The sequence below is a fragment of the Hyla sarda genome, chromosome 5, assembly GCF_029499605.1.
Source record: "Hyla sarda isolate aHylSar1 chromosome 5, aHylSar1.hap1, whole genome shotgun sequence".
Classification (NCBI taxonomy): Eukaryota; Metazoa; Chordata; class Amphibia; order Anura; family Hylidae; genus Hyla; species Hyla sarda.
In genome coordinates, this window is record NC_079193.1 from 28,749,376 (window position 1) to 28,771,285 (window position 21,910).

Sequence of the window (21,910 nt, forward strand, 5' to 3'; positions counted from 1 at the left end):
ATGTACAGCTGCGCCATTATTTGTAGACACCATTCAGGATCCTAACACAGGACACATATAAAAATAAAACCAATTAAGCCTCGCCATAGAAAAATATCAAGGAAAGATGAAACGTACGGTGCGCTTAAAGAACTTTACACAACTTTTCAAGATTCGTAAAATGCAGTGGCTGTTTTATGCAATATTATAGAGCAATGGTCTCAAACTGTGGCCCTCCAGATGTTGCAAAACTTCAATGTAGTGTAGTGACCAGGCCCATATGCAGCACGAGGCCCCAAAATGTCCTCATTTCTTCTGCACCAATGGCGTACCATTCATTGGACCTTGCCCAAAACATCCCTGGCTCCTGCTCACAACTCTGCCCACTGAGTTGACAAGGGGACATTAACCCCTCCCCTGCCGGCTGCTATTGGTCGGACGACCAATAGCAGCGCTCCTGGGGGGGGGGGGGGTGACGAAATCACCACCTCCCTATACATACAGGAGGTGATTGGGGGTGTATTCATATACACCCCTGATCACCATGTATCTCTGGGTCATCGGGTCACACGTGACCCGTATGACCGGAATCGCCGCAGATCGCTGGTGTGAATTCACCGACATGGGGGGGTTCTCAGGACCCCCCTGGGCATTTGCATGGGATGCCTTCTGAATGATTTCAGCAGGCATCCCGGACCCCGCCTGGCACGCGGAGGGGACTGGAATTCCCCCTGGGCGTACAGGTACGCCCTGGGTCCTTAACTACCAAGGAGCCAGGGCGTGCCCATACGCCCTGGGTCCTTAAGGGGTTAAGACATTAGTCGACATGCTTTAGACCAGCATTGTTGTTTTTTCTGACTATGTAAACTTAAAGGAGTTACTCTGCCGGAAAACATCTTATCCCTTATCAAAAGGATAGGGGATAAGATGTCTAATCGCGGGGGTCCTGCCACTGGGGACCACCGCCATCTCCGCTGTGGCACCCTGGCACTGGATAAACTCTGCTCCGTGCCGGATGACTGGTCACCACAGCCACCACATCCCTCCATTCATGTCTATGGGAGGAGGCGTGACAGCTACGTAGTAGCTTCTGTGTTCCAGACGCTGGTCCAGAGATCGTGTGGGTCCCCAGCAGAGTGACCCCTGTGATCAGACATCTTATCCCCTATCCTTTGGATAGGGGATAAGATGTTTTGCGGTGGAGTACCCCTTAATTTTAAAATGATCCAAAATAGAACGAAGTTCTGGATGTAAGGGTGGCTGTTTTTTCCCACTTTTTCCCAACTCTTGTGCAAAAAGTGGTTCCAATCAGACAATATCTCCTGTCTCCACTTAGAGCTTGATATAATACGTGGGAAATGTGCCTTGAATTGGGCCTCCTCTCAATGTAGAAGCTAAGGGTTATAGTTAAAGGATTCCCTGGGATAATCCAGATGCCACCATCATAGTCCCTCTCTGTTATGACAATTTTTAATAAACTCATAGACAAGCTGATAACACAGTGCCGAGGTGGTCTGTCACTAAATCCCATACCAAAAAGTGGAGAGGACTGGGAAACCTTGAGGTGTGGTCAAGAGGCACGTCATTCTATCTATTCTCTTATCCAGTCCGAATTTAACCATAAAGGTAATTTTGTTACCATCTTTCCTGCTGAAGACAACTCTGATAAGGTCGCACAAGCTCTACACATTGTTAGTTGGTTGGGTACGGTATTAAAGCAGCCCTATATGTAAGCACTCCACATGGTGGGCTCTGGGTCACTTGAAACACTACATTATCAAGTGGTCGAGTTGTAATACCACACAAAAACAGGAGGACAGGGGTGGTGCTGTTTTTGGAACAAAGCGGCTATGTTCTCCTACTCCTATCTCCTACAGGATAACCTCTGTGAGGCAAAGAACGTAGGGGTTTACTGGTTTTGCCTGAATGCCCTTTTATCAGGTTGTTTTGTACATTCCAGAAAATTTTTATTTACTTCTATTTAAAAATCTTAATCCTCCCAGTACTTCTCAGCTGCTGTATGCTCCAGAGGAAGTTTTGTAGTTCTTTCCAGTCTGACCACAGGGCTCTCTGCTGACACCTCTGTCCATGTCAGGAAATGTACAGTCAGACCTTGCCCAAATTTGACCCTAAAGGTCAATTTTTTACAAACTTTTCTGCTGAAGACAACTCGGATAAGGTCGCACAAGCTCTACATATTGTTGGTTGGGTACGGCTTTGAAGCAGCTATATGTCGGCACCTCCACATGGTGGGCTACATGATCAAGTGGCCGAGGAGTGGTATAAGAACCATTCTCCGCACAATTCAAGGCGCATTTCCCGTGTAAAAACATAAAGCTCATAGTGGAGACAGAAGATATTTTCCAATCAGACCCAAATTTTGCACGTGAGTTGCCTTTATGGGTGAGCAATTTTTGCCGGGCAATAGGATTTGATCAGAGAAAAAAAAAGTCAAAAAACGAACCACCCTACTGGATATCTCTCCTTATATAATTGTTGGCCCAATTATAAGTCAATGGGAGATAATGATGGACCCCATGAAAAAACGGAAGCCATGATGTCAATGTGAACAGAGTTGAACGTTTTCTATAACGTATCGGGTGACCACGTTGGACCTCCTATAGACAATATAGGAGGAATTCTGATAAGTATTGACCATGATAAGTATTGACCACTTCGAGAGAGAGGAACCACACTCCCCCATTTTTTTTTTAAATATTTATTTTTATTGATATGGATTTACATAAAAAAAAATTATATAATATCGATTTCAGGCCTCCATGGCTTCATCCTCACTGCTCGGCACAAAATCATCTTCAATGTTCTCCAGAGGAGCATCTTCACCATCGGAGTCTCCCGCCGCCGCCTCCTCTCCCCCCAGGTCGCCCAGGATCTGCTCCACGTGCTCCAGGAGTGCAGAATCATCACATCGCAGCTTGCCGTAGAGCTGTGGGCAGAAGACGGAGAGAGAGAGAGAGAGAGACCGGGTTAGCGCACAGCGGCGATAATGTCACAAAGCTTCTTTAATGGATGGAAAATACGGTTCAACTTAAAAGCATTTGCAAATTGAAACAGAAAAAAAAAAAAAAGAAGCACTCCGCGACAATTTCATCCAATTTAAAGGGGAAAGGGGATACGTAAGCAAGAAAATATTTGTTGAGTGGTAATTTACTTCTGAATGTAGGAAGCAACTACCTCGCCGGCTGTGCTAATAGGCGCGCAAACATTTATTGCAAAATACAGTACTTAGGACGGCGCACTTTAGAAGTTCAAAGTTGCACGGATATATATATATATATATATATATATCAAAGGACTGAGCACCCACGGACTATCAAAGTTGATATCTTGCCTCGTTGGATATTATGTAGCTAAGTGTTTTCCAACCAGGGTACCTTCAGCTGTTGCAAAGCTACAACTCCCAGCATGCCCTGACAGCCAAAGGCTGTCCGGGCATGCTGGGAGTTGTAGTTTTGCAACAGCTGGAGGCACCCTGGTTGGGAAACACTCATGTAACTAAATAAGCCGTTTAACGGTTTCCATGATTTACCAATCTAACTGAGTGCTTGGTAGGTTTATCGGTCACTGGAACAACATTCTAGGGGTTGAAGTGCATTACAGCCGTCCTTACATCTTTAAAGGGGTACTCCGGTGGAAAACTATTCTTTTTTTTTTTTTAATCAACTGTTGCCAGAAAGTTACACAGATTTGTAAATTACTTCTATTTGAAGTCTTAATGCTTCCAGTACTTAGCAGCTGCTGTATACTTCAGAGGAAGTTCTTTCTTTTTGAATTTCTTTTCAATCTGACCACAGTGCTCTCTGCTGACACCTCTGTCCATGTCAGGAACTGTTCAGAGCAGGATAGGTTTGCTGTGGGGATTTGCTCCTGTTCCTGACAGTTCCTGACATGGACAGAGGTGTCAGCAGAGAGCACTGTGGTCAGAAAAGAACTTCCTCTGGAGTATACAGAAGCTGATAAGTACTGGAAGGATTAAGATTTTCAAATAGAAGTCATTTACAAATCTGTATAACCTTCTGGCACCAGTTGATTTAATAAACATTGTTTTTCACCGGAGTACCCCTTTAAAGGGGTATTTGAGACGTGGGTGTTGTGGCGCTTGGTGAATTCTGTGCACTTTGAATAGACATGTGTACATAGGCAGCCGTGTGTACACACTACTGCTCACAGTTCCTTCCATGCCACCTTACGCTATAAGTGTAGAACCCTACAGAAAATACTTACAGGAGCAGGGACTCCTGTCAAAGACAGGAGGCCCTGTTCCTGTACAGTAAGCAGCGATGCTGTATGCATAGTCACTTAGTACATTTTTCGCCCTTGCCAGTTAATGAGTGCAGAACAAGCCCCGGAAGTAAGCGCTGATGATATTTGCAATCGCTGCTTTCTCTTGTAAGTGAGCAGTGAGAAATACATCATAGGCCCCGCCCCTACAGGAGCAGGGACGCCTGTCATTGACTTTGCTTTGGGAAAGTTTGTCCTTGTTCAGCGATATTAGATTGTGGCCTCTCTGCATGCTGGTGAGATATTACGGTATTAGAAGGTATGGACTCTATCAGTGATATGTTCCGCTGCACTGGGCTTCCATATGATCAGCCTGTTATGTTGATGGATTTTTTTTTCCTGGTGCATTATGTACGCCACATCAATAAAATGAGGATAATTATACATTATAATGAGAATCATCACATTTAGTAAATTTTAATTGCTCAGGTTTAGAGAATCACTTAGCTAAACCCTTTAATAACTCGGGTCGCAGCATAATTAAATTAACAGGGCCTAAGGTAACGCAGTATTTCCGGTATATTAAGCTACTACGCGCTATCAGAGAACTGCAACACCATCTGCCAGGCACCAGTCTTCAATAAAGATTATTTGGCACATCTATGGCACATTTCCTTCCGGCAGGACTGTTCCAGGCGCAAGGAACGACCTTCAAACCATGATCGATTAGCAAACAGCTGAAATAATATATGACTCCCCATCACTTACACCTGCTAACCACCTGGCAAGAAATATCCAACCCTGCTTGGTAAGAAAATAAATAGAAAAAATTCCCCCAAAAATCAGATTTTATATAATTTCCCCATGATGCCATTCTGTTGCAGCACGATAGTAAAACCGCGGAAGCCAGAAAGTAAAATCATACTTTGCCATAAGGTTGGATCGGGAGTGGGAGGTTTAAAACTCCTGGGCAATCTCCACAGCCTGAGAGTAACACAACCATGCATGTCTATGGGACTTCCTTCCATTACATGTCCTGATCCCATCACTCTCGGGCTGCAGAGATTGGCTGAGAGTTTTAAACATCCTACCAAAGGATAAACGTCATGGTAAAGTATGATATAACTGTCTGGCAGGCAGGTGCTGAGAAAAGATAGAGCAGGGGCAAAGAGAGGGGATAGGGACAGGTGGGGGGTAGAAGATTTGTTGTGGGCTGAGAGAAGAGTGAGGGCAGAGAAAAGAGTGAGGGCAGAGAGAAGAGATCAGTGAGGGGGCAGACTTTTACTGCAGAACTTCAGGAAACTGGGAAAGCTTGGTGGCAAGCAGCATGCATGCCATCCAGTTTTCCCAGTCATCCAGTTAGTATTGCTTTTCCTCTTCAACAAGATCTAGGTAGGAAGACTGACAACACCAGGGAGTACAATTATATAACATCAGCCTTTTCTTACGTCCCAACCAATTTTTATTGAGAGTTATCAATACAACGGGCTCCCATGAACACACAGTGTATACGAGTTATGCAATGGAATAAAGATCTACTGGTAAAATGTATGAACCCAAATACTGTATGAGGAGAACTGAGATTGAGAACATGAATGATAACACAAAGATAACAGTTCTAAGAATTTAAAGGGGTACTCCGCCCCTAGACATCTTATCCCCTTTCCAAAGGATAGGATGTCTGATCACTGGGATCCCCGCCATCTTCCTGCTGTAACCGGCATTTGTTTAGAGCGTCGGGTGCAGTGCTGAAGACTCGTGATGACACAGCCGCGCCCCGCTCGTGATGTCATGGCCACGCCCCCTCAATGGAAGTATATGGGAGGGGGCATCACTTTGGATAGGGGATTAGATGTCAAGGGGCGGAGGTCCACAGGGGTCAACAGGGCGGGCTTTGGTGGCTTTTACCTACCCAACCAGCCTTGATTGAGAGATCAGCGAGCATGCATGTGTTTTCAATGGGTAAAAAGAGAGAAAGTGGCAATACTACACCTCAGGCAGGGGCTTCGCTTTAAACTGGGGCTTTAAACTGTTCAGAACACTGGAGCCGGGAGCTAGTGATGTCATAGCCCTTCCCCCTCATGATGTCACGCCCCACCCCCTCAATGCAAGTCTATGGGAGGGGGCGTGACAACATCACGCCCCCTCCCATAGACTTGCATTGCGGGGGCGGGGCGTGATGTCATGAGGGGGCGTGGCTATGACATCGCAAGCTCCCGGAGCCGGCTCCAGCATTTGAAACTGTTTGTTCCAAACGCTGAGCAGCGGAGTACCCCTTTAAGCAGAACTACAGCATTAGTTCTGAAATCCCACCCGATTTGCTTTGTTTTCCCGTGACATCATCTGTTGGAGAAGGGTCAGGAGGCCCTCATACACATTAGATCATCGTTTCCCAACCAGTCTGCATCCAGTTGTAGTTTTGCAACAGCTAGAGGAACCCTGGTTGGGAAACAATGGATTCAATAGTTCGGCACTTCAGCTCAAATCACTAGGTTGATTAGAACTTAGATTGTAGCAATTCTCGAGAACTTGGACCATGAATAAGAAGTAAGAGACTGCACAATATAGAAGAATAATCGCTGGTTCAGATGACATCATGTGTAGAGAATTCTTCAGAGAATGACCCAGATATTGCTGCTATTCATCAGAAATCCATTAGAACTAGGATCATGACCCAAAGATTTCAGCTAATTGAAAGAACTCTGACCTAGAGATCATAGTTGGTGACCCTGAGATCGTAGCTATTAATGAAACCCTGGTTCATGACCCAAATGTTGCAGCTACTCGGAAGAACTTGGACCTCCCAGAGATCACAGCTATTTGTGAAAACTTGGACAATAACCCAGAGTGACTCCTATCATTAATGAGAATGCAAACCAAGACCCATGGTTTTTTTCTTGAGAATTTGGAACATGACCCAAAAATAAGAGACTGTAGCTATTTGTGAAAACATAGACCGTGACTCAGAGATTGCGGCTATTTGGAAAATTTTTAAGGGGTACTTCGCCCATAGACATCTTATCCCCTATCATGTCTATGGGAGGGAACATGACGGCTTTGGTTGCTCGTAATCGGGCATGGAGCGACGTTCACACCGTGCAGCAGATTAGTGGGGTGCCAGGGCGGAGATCATGGGGGGTCCCAGGGGGTGATCAGACATCCTTTGGATAGGAGACAAGATGTCTAAGGGCGGAGTACCCCTTCAAATCATGACCAAGAAATCAGAGATTGCAGCAATTTGGAGAACTTGGACTGTGACTTGTGAAAGTAGAAGTTAAAAAACTGGACTCACGTCCACTATAGCTAAATTCTAACAAAGTATCCACAAAAATTATCTAAAAATATCTTTATTAGATAACAAAATTGCAAAAAAAAATCTTAAATATAAAAAACAACAAACCATTCAGGTAAAAGAGTCTCAAATGTTAGAGTACTCTAGTTGGTCAATCCCCAAACATTTATCCTGACGCGTTTCCCCGTATATGGATGAAGATACGGTTCATCAGGGGTTATGAACAGAAATGTATATATGGTGGAGATATTCGACTATATAACTTGTATACAATTTTCCACTCTAGGGGACAGCACACAAGGCACTTACCGTATTTTTTGCCCTATAGGACGCACCGACGTATAAGACGCACCCAATTTTTAGGTGCAAAATCTAAAAAATTTAAGATTTTGAACCCAATAGTGGTCTTCAACCTGCAAAACTCCAGATGTTGCAAAGCTACAACTCCCAGCATGCCCGGACAGCCGTTGGCTGTCCGGGCATGTTGGGAGTTGTAGTTTTGCAACATCTGAAGGTCCGCAGATTGAAGACCACTGCAGGAGGAGGTAATACTCACGTGTCCCCGCCGCTCCGGACCCGTCACCGCTGCCCTGGATGTCGCTCCGTCGCTGTCGCCGTGTCCCCGTCGCTCCGGGACGTCTCTGCTGCCGGCCGGATATCCTCGCTCTCCGTCGCCGTCAACACGTCGTTACGCACGCCGACGCACGTACGCGACGACGAGGAAGGAGAGCGCCGGCCATACAGGGGATCCCTGAACGGAGAAGACACCGAGGAGGAAGGTAAGGTCCCTCCCCGTGTCCTGTAAGCACTAACCCGGCTATTCAGTCGGGCTGTTCGGGACCGCCGCGGTGAAATCGCGGCGGTCCCGAACAGCCCGACTGAACAGCCGGGTTAGTGTCACTTTCCCTTCAGACGCGGCAGTCAGCTTTGATCGCTGCGTCTGAGGGGTTAATACAGGGCATCACCGCGATCGGTGATGTCCTGTATTAGCCGCGGGTCCCGGCCGTTGATGGCCGCCGCGATAGGGGTGTATTCACCGTATAAGACGCACCGACTTTTTCCCCCAGACTTGGGGAAGAAAAAGTGTGTCTTATACGGCGAAAAATACGGTAGATAGCATATACATAGCACAGAAATGGCACATAGCTGGCAAAGGCAATATTAAGCAAGGCAGTCACAATGACATTTGTTCCAGGAATCCTGATGATCAGCGAGTGTCCTTATTAAGGTCCAATCTCCTCCAAATAGATCAGAATCAGATCCACATTAACAGATACAGGAAGGAAAAATGATAATCATGTCCATCCTTCTTTCATAATGGCCCCCACTGCTTATATTGTGAAGCTCAAAAAATAAATCATGTAGAACTCGTACACTGCTGTAGCCACTGGAAATAACCCAATTTTGCTTAACAATGCTAATGCCACTTCAAGCACTATGTCGCCTACTGGGCGGGATGAGGTGAGCCAAAAAAGCTAAATCCCTTGCAACCGGTTATACAGAGATAATATAAGATATCGCCAGCCTCAATATATCGGAAACAATGAAACGTCACATTGATAGCTCCCAGAGGTAAGGTGCCTCGCTGCCATCTAATAGCCTTCACTCCGCTTCAGACATCTCCGGTTCCTGACCACTGCAAAACCATATTCCTGGATGGTGGGAAGTCTTTTATATTTTCATTCACAGACGAGTATGAGGGTTCTGAAGACTCCAACAGATCGGAACATTTGACATGTTTCTAGGACATGTCAAACGTGTCTTTCAAGTGACAGTGACTATTTTAGTTCTCGGTGTTTAAAAAGATTTTGGAAAAAGCCTCATCTTACTGCTGGGCGGTATAACAGTTCATACCAAATACCAGTATGTTTTTTCTGTACGATATGAATTTTTCCTATACCGCAATACCGGTCGGGCCCCTCCCCCCTTTCGAATAAATGAATTATTAGCCACAGCAGCTGTCCCCACATCAGGGAACTAATATGTGACCCGCGGGCGCTGCTCCCCCCGTCCTCCTGTGAGCCGCCGGCACTTTAAATGAATGAGTTGCGTGCCGGCTCCTTACATGACCGTGCGCTCAGCCTATCACCGGCCAAGGAGGGACATAGCTGCGGCCGGTGATACGCTGCCGGCTCTGTGACGTTCCCGTCCCCAGAAAGCAGCATGTGGATCACAGCGGAGGACCGTGAGGCCGATACCGCAGCAACAGGGGAACGTAGGAAGGCGAGTCAAAGTTTATTTTGTTTATTTTTGCAGCCCGGGCATAGGAAAATGTAAACTTCATCAGTACAAATGTCCTTTAATCATTTCCAGTGCCACGGCTCACAGGAGGATGGGGGAAGCAGCGCCCGTGGGTCACATATGATTAGTTCCCCAGCATAGGGGAGTACCATTAAATACCATGGAACCGCCATAAATTACAAAAATACAGTGATACAGTTTTTTGTCATACCGCCCAGCGCTACCTCATCTACAAAAGATCAAAGGAAAAAGATTTAAATGGGTCTCTAGACTTGGAAAAAACTGACGGTGGGTGGGACACAACCGAAGGGTTGCTCTACTCTTATCTCCTACAAGGTATGTGAAGGTTTGGGTGTTGTGAGCCAAGAAAGACAGGCTATATAGTTGTATTTTTGCTTTAAGGCCCCTTTTGGTTATATAGGATATTGGAGAGAAACCCATTTTTCTGGCTTTGGGGCCAATCATACCATGGATACCCCTAATATGGAAACCTGAGGGATGGACGCTCAAGCAACATGTTTATGCAAGCTAAAAAGTGTAAGATTTGCAATGAGATGATTTATACGGCAGTCACGGACAAAGACCACTGGAGACCAACCCTAAGCGGAAGAATTTTTGATTCTAAAAACACAATTAATCTCTTTCTTCCCTCTAAATTGGTTAATTAATAGGAAGAATAAAAAACGTGATAAATAGTAAAGCCTTGGTCATAGCTTAATATTTCCAATAGGAGAATGATGGAGCTTAGGACTGAACAAATCGGTGCTTGCTGCCAATTAATCCTCCCGATGCCGAGGTCACGTTATCTTATTAGACTGCGTGGGTAATGCTGTCCTCTATTTTATGAGGAGTGGTGTAATGCTGCTTCATGGACTCGCTGCTCATTATTACTTTCTATCCAGCTCGGTGACGGCCTCACAGGCGCATTACATTTGGAGAGTCAGCTCCTTTTTTTTCCTCTTCACTTGTCAAAGACATTACAGAGATAAAGGCGGACACACAATCTATGTGATATTCTGCTTACACTGCATGCCGTCGTGGCTTTAGCATACTTACCCATATTTAAATAGCTCAACTAGGGTCATTTAAGCCCCACCCAAGAATACTCACTTTTTGGCTGTTTTTTCACACTTTTGTCTTTTGTGATTTGGTTTATGGGATTATTCTTCTAAAATTGAAATCTTTGAGGTAAATGAAAGACACTACCTCATGCCTTTTTGAGGTATTCCGCCATTTTGAAGCCAAAATTTGGGGGCCTTTGTTTGGCCATTTTGTTACCTCTCCTGCCACCATCAAGTGGTGGTGGGATCATAAGCATATGTCCAGGATCCAGGCCGGATCTTCCAAAACCTCCAACTCCTCCAGACTCCAGCCCGGGTCTGTGCAGTAGGGTTGCTGATGTAGCCAATGCCCAAAAGTGATGTCATGGGCAGCTAACTTTCAAACAATATCCTATTTTAAAGGCATTATCCAGTAGAGGGGGGGAGGTCATAATTTTGCCCATTGCACGTGTTATAAAAAAAACAATCCTTTTCCTCACAGAAATTGTGATGCTTGGGCCCAAAGGGATGTTGGGGCCCAGAGTGTCATACTGCCCCTCAGCCAATGGCTGAGGGGCAGAATGACACTTTGGGCCCCAACGTCACAATTTCTGGGAGGAAGAGGATCACAGCTGGGACCGGAGTGGAACACCAGAGGCACCGCAGGAATGATAAAGGTAAGTAAAGGTTTGTTTGTCTTTTTTTTTTATAACTTGCATGATGGGCAAATTTTGCCTTTGGGCTTCCTGTATGATAACTTTTGCTGACCTCTAGAGAGTCTTGATTATTTTCTCTACATAACTCCTGCCTTGTTGTGAGTTCTGGTCCTATGGTTTGACCTCCGATGCATTTACCAAACTGCCCACACTTACTACCCTGGTACCTTTACTGCCTTCATGTTGCTGTCTACATTTTTGTCTCTGCCACCAATCCAGGCTAATCCAGATGTCACAAACCTTGGGATTCCCTACTGTTAAATTCATATCTGTATGATGGATCCAAAAGGTAAAGCCTGGACAGTCTCTCAGACCCCAACAGTGTTACTAGATTATGGGAACAAAGGATTCATGGCTAGTACATGTGTGTAACATGGGATTAGTGTCTTTACCTTAAAGGGGGTTATCCAAGGTTAGAAAAAATGGGTGTTTTTTTTCTTAAATGTGCTTCATCTATCCACAGATCATGTGTTATAACAATTTGGCTCTTGGTGAGAAAGTGGTATCGTACCACAACTGCATTCAAAAGTGATCTTCTCAAAGCAAATGCCCACTATGCATAATGTATGGTGGACTGAAATCCTGTCAGATGATATCTGGTCTGGACAATGGGTGGACTTCTTTTTTGGAGACATTTCACTGGACTTGATTTGGCACGTACCCTAGGCCACCTATGCCATCATGACATAGCCCCTCCTAGTGGCAGCTACTTTATGAAAAAATTATAAGAATTATATGGACATATGTTACATTATAAAATAATGTTTTATTTAGAAAATCCCATTGTAGATGCCTTTTCACATATAAGCAGAACTCCCATGTAAGGTGAAGAGTGTAATAATATATTCAGGACACAGTTCCATCCATTCCCAGCAGGAGACGGCTTGTGTTTTCCTAAGGATACCATTATTATTAGGATATGATTTAGTCGTTCACATACACGGGATAGTTTTTCATCCTTATGTGTTTACTAACCCTCCGCAATCACGTAAGGTCACTAAATGCATCTACTTAAAGGCCTAATTGCTTCCTTACGGCTTATCATGTCTTCATTTATTATTCCTAATGAAATACAAGAGTCCGCGGCAATGATTCCAAGACAAAACACGAGCTGTAATGATGAGCGAGACCGAAACCGCCCTACAGTCAATCTTACAAAAGTAATAATCTAATTCCATTCATTTTTATTATTTTATCACTCAACGTGTAGTGGTGCAGTAACAATATAGCTTTCTACTGTATCCAAATATGCAAATCAGAATACATTCACTACAAAAGTAAAAGGGGTTTACATTTTTTTTTTCTGATCTACACTTCATGGTCCTTTTTCATAACACATGAAATGAGCTATTTTGTCAATCAATGGCTGCAGCGGAGCCCTTGCTCTGTCAGTGATTGCTGAGCATTAATTTCCTCTGTGTTGAGACAGGAGCAGGAAGTGAAGATCAGCAGGGTCCAAATAAGCTGATCCCAATATAGCGAAAAGGTCAGATTTGACTGACAACGGGGGAGTGGGGCGTGCAGACTTCTCCGGCTTATGACTAGCGACTGTAGCAGGTCTCTGGAGTGTGACCTGGTGCAATCAAAACTTTTGCCACGCCTGGGCAAATGTCTACAGGGAATTCATGCAGATTTGCAGTACAGATTCTGCATCACAAATACTCAGCAAATCATAGTACAATACATGTGAATGGCAATGCAAAGGGTAAAATACACTATAAATCAGCAGCGAGATCCACAGCAGAACTGCTCAGATTAAAACTGTTTAGATGAGAGCAAAAAAGACAGCTTGGTAATATTTAGTTAAAGCTCTGTCCCAACTTTAATGGCTTTATAAATTAGATCTCGGCCAATTGGTCAGCAAACTGGCCAAAATATGCAGTTGCCATTCAGGACTCTAGAAAGGTTGTGTACCTACCTATTTGGGAGGTGTCATTGCTGTCATCTTGGCTGAATAGAACTGAGGACCAGAAGGTGACTCAAGGACTTATAGGGATAAATCTTTAATAAATTAGGGATCTTATTCATGGCTGGCCTTTGGGCTAAACAATCTATCACTACTAAAGGGGGTGCCACATAGTGACCAAAGGTATAGAAAGGCAGTTGTAAAGAATACAACTATGTTTGCTAGTTTATTGATAGGGCAGTTATAGGTAAAAATCCATATTTGCATTGTAAAGTATGATGGACCCCAATACTGCCTAAAAGAACCCCTCTTACCGTATATACTCGAGTATAAGCCGACCCGAGTATAAGCCGAGACCCCTAATTTCAACCCAAAATCCCAGGAAAAGTTATTGACTCGAGTATAAGCCTAGGGTGGGAAATACCTCATCCCCCCCTGTCATCATCCAGACCCGTCATTAACATCCTCATCATCCCCTTGTCATCATCCCACACATCCCCCCTTCATCATCCCCTTGTCATCATCCCACACATCCCCTTATCATCCCACACATCCCCCCTTCATCATCCCCTTGTCATCATCCCACACATCCCCTTATCATCCCACACATCCCCCCTTCATCATCCCCTTGTCATCATCCCACACATCCCCCCTTCATCATCCCCTTGTCATCATCCCACACATCCCCTTATCCCACACATCCCCCCTTCATCATCCCCTTGTCATCATCCCACACATCCCCTTATCCCACACATCCCCCCTTCATCATCCCCTTGTCATCATCCCACACATCCCCCCTTCATCATCCCCTTGTCATCATCCCACACATCCCCTTATCATCCCACACATCCCCCCTTCATCATCCCCTTGTCATCATCCCACACCCCCCCCCCTTCATCATCCCCACCCCCCTTCATCATCCCCACACCCCCCCCCCCTTCATCATCCCCACACCCCCCCCCCCTTCATCATCCTCTTCTCATCATTCGCCCTCAGTGGTCTTCAACCTGCGGACCTCCAGAGGTTTCAAAACTACAACTCCCAGCAAGCCCGGGCAGCCATCGGCTGTCCGGGCTTGCTGGGAGTTGTAGTTTTGAAACCTCCGGAGGTCCGCAGGTTGAAGACCACTGCGGCCTTCAACATGCGGACCTCCAGAGGTTTCAAAACTACAACTCCCAGCAAGCCCGGGCAGCCATCGGCTGTCCGGGCTTGCTGGGAGTTGTAGTTTTGAAACCTCCGGAGGTCCGCAGGTTGAAGACCACTGCGGCCTTCAACATGCGGACCTCCAGAGGTTTCAAAACTACAACTCCCAGCAAGCCCGGGCAGCCATCGGCTGTCCGGGCTTGCTGGGAGTTGTAGTTTTGAAACCTCCGGAGGTCCGCAGGTTGAAGACCACTGCGGCCTTCAACATGCGGACCTCCAGAGGTTTCAAAACTACAACTCCCAGCAAGCCCGGGCAGCCATCGGCTGTCCGGGCTTGCTGGGAGTTGTAGTTTTGAAACCTCCGGAGGTCCGCAGGTTGAAGACCACTGCGGCCTTCAACATCATCCAGCCCCCTCTCACCCCCTTTAGTTCTGAGTACTCACCTCCGCTCGGCGCTGGTCCGGTCCTGCAGGGCTGTCCGGAGAGGAGGTGGTCCGGTGAGGAGGTGGTCCGGGCTGCTATCTTCACCGGGGGCGCCTCTTCTCCGCGCTTCCGGCCCGGAATAGAGCCGTTGCCTTGACAACGACGTATCTGCGTCGTTGTCAAGGCAACGTGACTATTCTGAGGCCGGGCCCGAAGCGCTTAGAAGAGGCCTCCCCGGTGAAGATAGCAGCCCGGACCACCTCCTCACCGGACCACCTCCTTACCGGACAGCCCTGCAGGACCGGACCAGCGCCGAGCGGAGGTGAGTACTCAGAACTAAAGGGGGTGAGAGGGGGCTGGATGATGTTGAAGGCCGCAGTGGTCTTCAACCTGCGGACCTCCGGAGGTTTCAAAACTACAACTCCCAGCAAGCCCGGACAGCCGATGGCTGCCCTGGCTTGCTGGGAGTTGTAGTTTTGAAACCTCTGGAAGTCCGCAGGTTGAAGACCACTGCGGGTGGGGGAGTTCACTCGAGTATAAGCCGAGGGGGGGTGTTTTCAGCACGAAAAATCGTGCTGAAAAACTCGGCTTATACTCGAGTATATACGGTACTTATAATTAAATCCATTGGGGCTCTGTCATGGTCTCTGTTACTTTCACAAAAGAATGAACGGAGCGTTAAACAGTCTGGAAGTGCTGCAAGACTGTATTATTTTGGTGCTAGAAAGCTAACCATATATGTCACTATAGGTGACAACTAGTTAGACAACAGTCCTAAACAATGGCTCAGACTGGATATAGGTCCCTACACTCACTAAGTGCACAGGGGCATAAAGGGAGGTCAGACCGGCCAGGTAAGCAACTCATAGACACAACAGCAACCAAAACAGAATAGAGGGAAAAAGTTGGGACAAACCAAAAGAACAAAATTAGGAGGAGAGTGTAGTACAAAATCAGCAGGCAAGAGAGTAGTCAGGATACTGAAAAAAGGTCAGGAATGTAGTAAACAGGCACAAGAGAGCAGCAACGCTGGTTACGGGTAGAAACCGCAATTTCAGGTTTAAATCTCTCACTGCTGGAAGTGTGAAGGAGGAGCAGGAGGAGGACCAAAACAGCACTGGATTTGGGTCAAGTAAGTTTATTACAATATGGGTAGAAGGTTCTGCATATAGCCTCAGCAATTTAAATGTTTACAATCCTTTTAGAAAGTTTAAAAGCATAATCCAATACTTCACTTAAACGTCCCTGTAAGGAAAATGAGTTACGGCTACGGCATATTTTGTTATTTTTGCAAAACCACATGAAGTTGACATCTAGTGCCATCTCCCTAATCGCACCTGTCAATCTCTCCATTGCTGCTGAGTCCTACAGTGGATTGCTCTACGGTGTCAGTGTTAATTACGGGTTTTCAGGCATCTCGAGCTCGGCTTGTTTTTAATCTATAATTATTAAGTAAGAGGTTCAGAGACTCGCTCCCCGTAGCATATTTGTATAAATAGCCGCTTCGGTCTTATCACTCCAGGCTGGTCACAGATATCCTCGTCAATGTCTGCAAATGAAAGGATGTTTTTTTTTCCAAAGAACAAAATGGCTGTACAAATACTGTACTCTCAATTAACCTAATGAAGATCACCGGGGACCATGGCGAGGTAACAGGACGGCACCTGATAAAGGGCTATTAAAGGACAAACACAATGTTGCATCTTATCTCCGCTCCCAGATAAAGGGTTTATTGTGTGTACACTTTGATTTACTTATCTTTAGATAATGTCATCTTTTGTGGAGAACAAATATAGTTTGTCATTGATTTTACTGGGGGAATTTTCTATTCGAGTCAATATGATGGTAAACAACTTTGAACAACATCGGAGAGATGGATGTTGACACAGATCTTGATTTGGTCCGGAGGAAATAAATTTCAATACATAATATAGCGGCGGCCCCTTCATAAGCTGCTAAAGCAAGCGAAGGATTTACATGATAAGAGCAGAGCTCAAATGGTATGGGTTGTATAAATGGGAACATTGAAAAAAGGCTTCAAATAGCGTGCAACAGCATTACACCTCCGTACAATCTCTACAGAGCCATAATATGGAACCAATAGGCACCCAAGGGATGTTTCTCTACCTCTGAAGGTGTCTGATTTCATAATTTGTGTTCTGTATAAATCGAGCAGGAAGAAAAAATCATGTAATGTCCTTTAGGACACATTGGCCCCTATAAAATAAGCCCTGCAGGTTATAGAGGCCCACTGATAAAAGGGCTCCCTGCTGTCACATGTATGGGGCTTTAGTCATAGCCATCAATGTCTTAAAGGGGTACTCCACCCCTAGACATCTTATCCCCTATTCAAAGGGGACATCTTATCCCTTATCCTATCCGTGATCTCCCTGCTGCACATGGCGTTCGTTTAGAGCATCGGGTGCAGCACCGGTGGCTCGAGATGTCATGGCCACGCCCCACTTGTGACGGACACCCCCCTGCCATAGACTTGCATTGAGGGTGCGTGGCAGTGATATCACGAGCGGGGCGTGACATGATGTCACGAGCCTCCGCCCTGCATCACCAGTCATCCGGAACAGAGCAAAGTTTGCTCTGAGCACCGGATGTCTGGGGGGCCCAGCGGCAGGACCCTCATCAGACATCGTATCCCCTATTCTTTGGAAAGGGGATAAGAAGTCTAGGGGTGCAGTACCCTCTTTAAGTTCCCATTCACATAAATTTGGCCAAACACGAAAAGTTCTTTGGGACCTGATTACTGAGGGGGTGTGCCAGTCGAAAAGAAGGCGATCAGTCATTAAGTGCTAAAGGGAGATCAGTCATTGGGAGAGGTGTCTAAAAGCGGCTTATTCCCCTCCTCTTTAGAACACATCTATACTTGGCAAGTATATGAATGAGGAGGATGGGCCAGCCATTGTATGGTTACAAGTGAAGTGCGGTGAACAGGGTGGGATTAGGCTAACACATGGTCACCAAATTATCAGAACAAAAAAAGAGAACAAAAAAGATCCCATGTAGCATTCCTTCACATGACTAGGGGAGTGGACATTGACAATAGCGGAGAATAGATACATTGGTACCATGGAAGAATAACTTCTTCTGAAGAGGCCCGCATGCGCGTGTGAAACGGCTGTAACCGGAACGCTGGCGGCGTCCTGTACCCCCTGTCCCACACGCTCTTTGTAGCGTCTCTGCAACTGATGTCCGAATAAAGTTCTTTTGTAACGTCCCTGGAGTGGTGAGTGCATCCATTTTTCTCTAACCTTGGATATTGCAATGCGCCTTGTGCTTTAACTTGGGTAGCACCACCACAACATATGGACATTTTGGTCACCATTCACACTGCGGTTGTCTAAAGAGAGGACATTATTGGTGAACCCGTAGTATCCTGCGGCTGTGCCAAACGGACTCTGTTTCTATTTAATGAGATTTGTAAATTGCTTCTATTTAAAAAATCTTAATCCTTCCAGTACTTATCAGCTGCTCTATGCTCCACAGGAAGTTCTTTCCTTTTTTAAATTCTTTTCTTTATGACCACAGTGCTCTCTGCTGACACCTCTGTCCATGTCAGGAACTGTCCAGAGTACAAGCAAATCCCCATAGCAAACCTCTCCTGCTCTGGACAGTTCTTGATATGGACAGAGGTGTCAGCAGAAAGCACTGTGGTCAGACTGATAAGAACTCCAGAAAGAAATATAACTTCCTGTGGAGAATATAGCAGCTGATAAGTACTGGGAGGATTAAGACTTTTAAAGAGAAGTAATTTACAAAATCTGTTTAACTTTGTGCCATCAGTTGATAAAAAAAAAAATTGCTTTCCACCAGAGTGCCCCTTTAAATAGTACTTGTCATTTGAGGTAACTTTTTAGCATAAGCTCTGTGCACCATACTGTATGTGTACAGTACACAAGAGGCGGCACCATTTTTGGCCACTATCTAACATGTTTGGCATTTTTTTTAGTTTTCCTCTGCAGGCTTAATTTATTATTTTCAGTTGTCCAGGAATTAGTGGATGTGGACTAGGTGTTATGATGTCTCCAATACACTGCAGAGGGCATCCTGTTCTCCTATGTCACAGTGCACACACTAAGAAATTGCATGGAGGACAATATAGGGCAGTACTGAGTAGGATAAGCTGTGAATCCAGTACTAGGGTAAGATCTAATAGTTATGGTTACCTCTAGTGTTGTCTCTTAGAAGTCGATCTCTGCCTCTGCTCTCTGTACTCAATCCTTCTCCCATCTCACTCCTCACCCCTCTCCATAGACTTGTATGGGCAGCATAATCAATGGTACCTATGGGTACCTATAAGATACTGTACCTTTTTTTCCAGTAGACACTAAAGTCACCTAGAAGTCAGAGTAGTGATGAAATTTTAACATAGATTAGGGACATGAGCCTAAAGGTTGGCTGCTGGACAAAAATGGCACAAAGGAAAACAAACGGTTAAATCCTTCCATAGTGAACTGCAGCCAATGTACACATTATAGTTGAGTATCAGCAGAATCCACTGACAGCTATCTAATGTTTACAACAATTTGGATCCTCATTGTTATCCATAGGGGCATTATATATTTATTAGGACTGGCAGAATAAAGACATTCATCTTGTCTGACTAATGAATAGTGGCAACTACTTGACTGTCACGTAAATGTCTGGAGAGCAGTTGTCTCTTCTTCTCACCACTTTCCTTGTCTGCTCATATGAAATATATTACCCGGGTGGCAACAATGACCACAGGAGACATTAGTCCAGTATAGTTTGGTTGCACTAAAGTTGGCCTCATCAATAGCTGTTGAACAAACACTTCAGCCGAGAGCTATTCTTCCCAACTCAGCTGGCTTGGCCCAGTATACATGTATTCTCAATGGGAATGGTGAATATGCAACTGTCAGACATCTCTGATGGAAGCTTATATCCTGTGAGGGCAACAGAGCATTGTATAGTTACTAGGGATCGACCGATTATCGGTATGGCCGATATTATCGGCCGATAATTACGATTTTGGGCATTATTGGTATCGGCAATTATCTTGCCGATAAGCCGATAATGCCCCGCCCCCGCACTGCCCCCACCGTGACCGCCACCCCCTTGACCCGCCGCACCGCCGACCCACCGCACCCCCCACCGTGATGCTAGGCGGTATACCGGTATGGATTTTTTCCCATACCGCTATACCGGTCGGGCCCCTCCCCCACCCTCCCAGTCAATAAAAAAATTAAACTTGCCCGTAATGGGGGTGGTCCGGGCCATCCATCCATCGTTCCTGTAGCGTCCGGGGGCGTTCCGGGTGGAGGGTGGTCCGGTCCGGGCTGTCCTTCTCCCACGGTCTTCTTTTCCACTCCGGGAATGCTCCGGCCTAGTACGCTGCATAGACGCCGCTACGCCGTGACGTCAGGTGTGTCGCTGCGCACGGGCGTCACTGCGCCGCGGCGTCTATGCAGCGTACTAGGCCGGAGCCTTCCCGGAGTGGAGAAGATGACCGCCGGAGAAGAAGGACAGCCCGGATCGGACCACCCTCCACCCGGAACGCCCCCGGACGCTACAGGAACGATGGATGGCCCGGACCACCCTGACAGGTAGGGGAGAGAAGCGGGTGGTGGCGGCGGCGGCCTATGGCCCCGCAAAAGCCACTGCAGATCATTGATTTAAAGCGCCCGCTTTAAATCAATGATCTGCAGCGGTGTCGCAGGGGGTTAAATAGCCGATAACTTATACCAGAATATCGGTATAAGTTATCGGCTATCGGCCCTAACCTGCACCGATTATCGGTATCGGCCCTAAAAAAACGATATCGGTCGATCCCTAATAGTTACATTCAACATGTCCAATACTTCTTTCCTCACTGACATCATCTGTCTGGGAAATGTCGGCACACAATGATATGCATAAAATAGTTGGCCGCTCCAGACAAAATAAGTCTGTTTGGTTTACTGTTCTCCAAGGGTGCTTGTACCATAGTGGCAGACCATGCGGCTGCTATGAGGCACTTGGAGAGTGGGGCCCTTCCTTTTTCTATTGGGAAGAAACTGTGCAGAAACTGGTCAGAATTGATGAAAAGATGGATAAAGCCAATTGTGGTCAGGGCTAACACGTAACCGTATAGACCTGCTTATACTTGACCAATCTTCATGAATTGGCCTGCAAGAAAAACTATTAAAGAACTGTACATAGTAATAATAGCGGTTCAACTCTGCCCAAAAACCGCGATGAAGGGTTAGCCTTTAGAGGGCATACCCTATAGAATGATAAAGAGAAAAGGGGCGGGAGGGTGGGTTTCGCCAAATGCACCGTACACACCTGTGGAGGGGGTGGCGTGTGTTTATATATCCAACGCCCCTCCGACAAATACAGCCTGATAGGCTTAACACTTGTGGTCAGGGCTAACACGTAACCATAAAGACTTAACCGCTTATACTTGACCAACCTACTTCAGGAATTGCCCTGCAAGAAAAACTATTTAACAACTGTACATAGTAATAACAATAGCGGTTGAAGTGTGCCCAAAAACAGCGATCGAGGGTTAGCCTTTAGAGGGCAAAAAACAAGACCGTGCAGGTTAATATATATTTATTGAGATTCACAGAACCAGATATCTGAACACATCAGCCATTTCATGATACGGATGTGGTATGTAGGTAAAATAACAGCCCGACTTCCACCTGCCTAGCTTCTGAATCATATACGGGGAACCTTATACCTAGATGCTGCTGATGCACCCCCGATACAGAATGAATGCCCTGAAAGTTCCTGATGATTGCCCCCAAAAGTGCTGTTCAGAGTGCGTATTTGAGATACCAACTGTGCTGTGGTTAAAGCCACTGACTTAAAAGGCAGAAGAGGGTAATCATTAGCCTTGTTACTTAATGTCAACCACAACTCAGATATCAATGCCACCGTACAACAAGCATTCTGTGAGGAAAAGTAC

General features: G+C 45.9%; 1 protein-coding gene across 1 annotated transcript in view; it reads right to left on the bottom strand.

The window, feature by feature from the left end:
* Positions 1–468: 468 nt before the first annotated feature.
* Positions 469–21,910, bottom strand: part of LOC130272994 (uncharacterized) — a 443,176-nt gene continuing 421,734 nt past the window's right edge. Inside the window, exon 11 of the mRNA XM_056519091.1 lies at positions 469–2,926. Coding sequence (XP_056375066.1) covers positions 2,750–2,926 — 177 coding nt within the window. The 3' untranslated portion in view covers positions 469–2,749. The remainder of the gene's footprint in view (positions 2,927–21,910) is intronic.